Here is a 3,660-nt window from a genome sequence, read left to right on the forward strand (position 1 = left end):
TCTTAGGAACTTGTTCCTTTTCTTTTGTTCTTGTTCCTTTCGGAAGTTGGAAAGGGTTGTGTCCACTTTACTCTTTAGTGTAGAGAATTCTGGTTCAGTTAGTGTTGAACGTAGTTGCGTCTCAATGTTTTTCACCTTTTCTTGGTGTTCAGTTATAGATTTCTGTAAGTATTCGACCGTTAAGGTCATGAGATCTAGAGAACACTTGTTTAAAATTTGTTCAAACAATTTGCAGTATTCTTTGCAGTATTTCTGAGCTGTTTATCTCTCTGCTCAGGAAAAGTGCCATAGCTCCTGCTCTCAGGAAGGAAAAAAAAGTGAGTTCTCGGAGAAGTTTGTATTTCTGAGCTGTTTATCTCTCTGCTCAGGAAAAGTGCCATAGCTCCTGCTCTCAGGAAGGAAGAAAGGTGAGTTCTCAGAGAAGCTTGTATTTCTGAGCTGTTTATCTCTCTGCCCAGGAAAAGTGCCATAGCTCCTGCTCTCAGGAAGGAAGAATGGTGAGTTCTTGGAGAAGCTTGTATTTCTGAGCTGTTTATCTCTCTGCTCAGGAAAAGTGCCATAGCTCCTGTTCTCAGGAAGGAAGAAAGGTGAGTTCTTGGAGAAGCTTGTATTTCTGAGCTGTTTATCTCCTGCTCTTCCAGTTATCAGTCAGTTAATTAAAATTTGCTGATAAGGGCTAAGACAAGGAGTCCGTTGCCTCTGTAAGTAAGCAGAGACCTAAAACGGAGTTTATTGCAAGTTGACTCTTGTTCCTGTAGCATATCAAATCCAGCTCTGCTACATCAGCTTCATATTGTGCATCTTCCAGTGATACTGTGCTAATTTATTTACAACCAATCCCTCATTACTGACTGCAAACATGTACGGCTATGAAGAGAGATAGCAGAGCAAGTGAAACCCCGATCACCAATGTACTGAGAAAATCGGTTGTAGATAGAAGTTTTACGGGGACCCAAACTGAGATTTTGCATCAGAGTCTGTGAGTCATTGGTTACATTCCTGACTAGAATGCCTAAATATGTGCCTGATTTATTACTGAGCATCTGATGGAAATCTGGCATATTTCCATTTTCCCTGGGCCAAAAAGTGATATTAAGGGTTCTGTTTCTTTAAATTTCCTAACCAATCACAACAGAGGACAGCAAGGGTGACATTTTGGAGTTCTTTGTTGGTGGTAATGAAAGAAATAGAGTGAAGACTTGGGTAGGCATAGATACAGATAAAACAGGTAAATGATAGTGCAGGAATGTCTGCATCTATAATAATAATGATAACAATTAAAGCCACTAAATGGAGAGTATAAAATATCAGGAACGAGACCATGCTCCGAATGACACTGAGATGAACGTCTCGCTGAGCATCACTGAAGCTGGAGTCTCCGCTGCTCATATTTCGGGTGTGTCTCATAAGGGACATGGTGATAAGGTAAATGGCCACACCACATATCATAAATGGTACGATGGATCCTCCAGAGACAATGAGAGCCAGATTGACCGCATTTACTTCCATGGTTTCATTTCCATAGAGAGTGCCATTAAGCACACAACTAGAAAAAACAATCTGACTACAAAGCAAACTGGTAAGAAAAGAGATGACCAGAGAGATGAGAAGCAGCCAGGGGACCATCTTGGAGATGTTCATCTTGAGTCTCATGAAGAGTCTGTTGCTGTAGTTTGTGATCTTAACACAGTAGAAGACACAAAGTACCGAGCCCCAACACAGACTGCAGAAGACCATACAGGCAACAGCGGTGGCAATGTATGCAGGAAATGCATTAACTTGCAGAAAAGAGATATGAGATACTGATAAAAAAACTGAAAATGTACATAAACTTAGAAGAGCAAGTCTCACCAGTGCTAAGCTGGTAATAAGAACATGGATGCTTTGAAGAGTCTGACGCTTTATCCACCAATAAAAATTGACCATGACGATAAATCCATTCAGCAGTAACCCAAAGGCTATTAGGATGCAAGTAATAATGTTACAAATTTTATAAAGCATCTTAGACTCAAAGGTGAAATCTCAGGTGGTTTGTAGGCAGTCAGCACCAGGTACGCTACACGGAATATGTTGTCACTCTGTATCTATGATTTATCTGATACCAGGATGGAACACACATAGTTTGCATAGCATTTGTGTACTGCGCTATGAATAACAAATAGATTTTCATGTGACTATAACGTGTTGATCTTCTGAAATAGAAAAAATACAGGATTAGAATGGAACAAAACAACCCCGGAACAATTCCAATACGTTATGACATATTATGGTAAAAGCTATTCGTCTGTCTAGCAGTTTTTCTGTCTATTATAGATAAATGAAATTGTTTGGAATAAGCCCCCAAAAGATTAAGGGAGCGTTTACACTACCTTTGTTAATGTCCATTTCTGTCTTCCGTCATAGGATGACAGCAACGAACATTAAACTGTTACAGAAAATGGTCACAGACTGATTCTGTGTTCGTTCCCATTGACGAAAAAGATGCTATGGAAATAGAAAGAGAAAAAATTTCTATGTTGTACAATTTTCATGAGTTTTGACTACTGATACTAAAACAAACAGATCACTGGATTTGAAGGATATATATATATATATATATATATATATATATATATAATTAGATATACAGTATTACATAGTGTTTGAAAAATTGACTTAGCCCTTAGTTCATGTGGTATTGTGTGCAGTGTTTATTACTATGTTAAAAAATACAATGGTAAAAATTGTGTATACATACACTTATATGTTATATATACATACTGTTACGGTTCTGTGTATATATTTAAAAATAATATTTTTAAATGACAGACCCGCTAGTCTGCAAGGCACTGCAGCGAGGTCCACAGGCCCAGATGGGTGGCTGTAAGGTCTGAACAGTGTGCTACCAGTTAAACTGCACTGGCAGTCATGTGGCGTGGTACACAATATGAATAAGCTGCAACAACACCCTGCCAGTTAACCTCACTGAACAGGTGCACAGTACAGCTGAAACAGCAAGGCTGCCAAGGGTTAACTCACCCCAGGTCAGCAACAAAACATGCTCCTGCAATAGCTAGGAGATACTAAGTGAGTAGACAGTTAAATGGGCTACTGATTCCCAATGGCAGAGCCAAGGAACCCTACCTAGATCCCTAGAGACTGCTCCTACCATTAACTGGAACCTGGCCCTAACCTCCTGTCTTAAAGTACTTAGTCAAAGTGTGAGCCCCGGGCGGGCATCGGCTCACACCATATAAAGGCTAGTCTCCGCCCAACAGGACAGTGGCCATGATGTCACCGATCATGCTCAGTATGGGAAAAACAGCAGCTCAAAAATGTCTGAGCATGCTCAATGTGGAAAGAATGGCACTTAGCCTCTGAGTGGCCCCAAAATGTCTGAGAATGTTCAGTGCGCTGAAAATTGGACTTAGACTCCAGACACTTCACTACCCGAGGCCAAAGGCCAGAGTTAGATTGACTCGCAGGTGGCGCTGTGCGCTGAGAGAGAACCCTGCGGGACCCAATCCTAACACATACATAAAAGTCTACACAGTAATTTCAGGCAGGTGTGAACGAACAGACTTACAGGAGAGCCATGCTGGAGCCAGGAGTGGTGAATATATTACTTGGTTATTTGTTGCTTTAATGTATACTATTTTTTATGTGTATGTTTTTTTAGAA

At 40.4% G+C, this 3,660-nt stretch overlaps 1 protein-coding gene across 1 annotated transcript; it reads right to left on the minus strand.

The window, feature by feature from the left end:
* Positions 1-1,092: 1,092 nt before the first annotated feature.
* LOC142196961 (taste receptor type 2 member 39-like) lies at positions 1,093-2,001 on the minus strand. The gene has a single exon (XM_075266933.1). The coding sequence runs from the start codon at positions 1,999-2,001 to the stop codon at positions 1,093-1,095; it is 909 nt and encodes a 302-aa protein (XP_075123034.1).
* Positions 2,002-3,660: the final 1,659 nt, after the last annotated feature.

Source organism: Leptodactylus fuscus, chromosome 3 (assembly GCF_031893055.1).
Source record: "Leptodactylus fuscus isolate aLepFus1 chromosome 3, aLepFus1.hap2, whole genome shotgun sequence".
Taxonomy (NCBI): domain Eukaryota; kingdom Metazoa; phylum Chordata; class Amphibia; order Anura; family Leptodactylidae; genus Leptodactylus; species Leptodactylus fuscus.

Bases quoted from the DNA above. Each gene is read 5' to 3' on its own strand.
- LOC142196961 (XM_075266933.1), bottom strand. From the start codon at position 2,001: ATGCTTTATAAAATTTGTAACATTATTACTTGCATCCTAATAGCCTTT.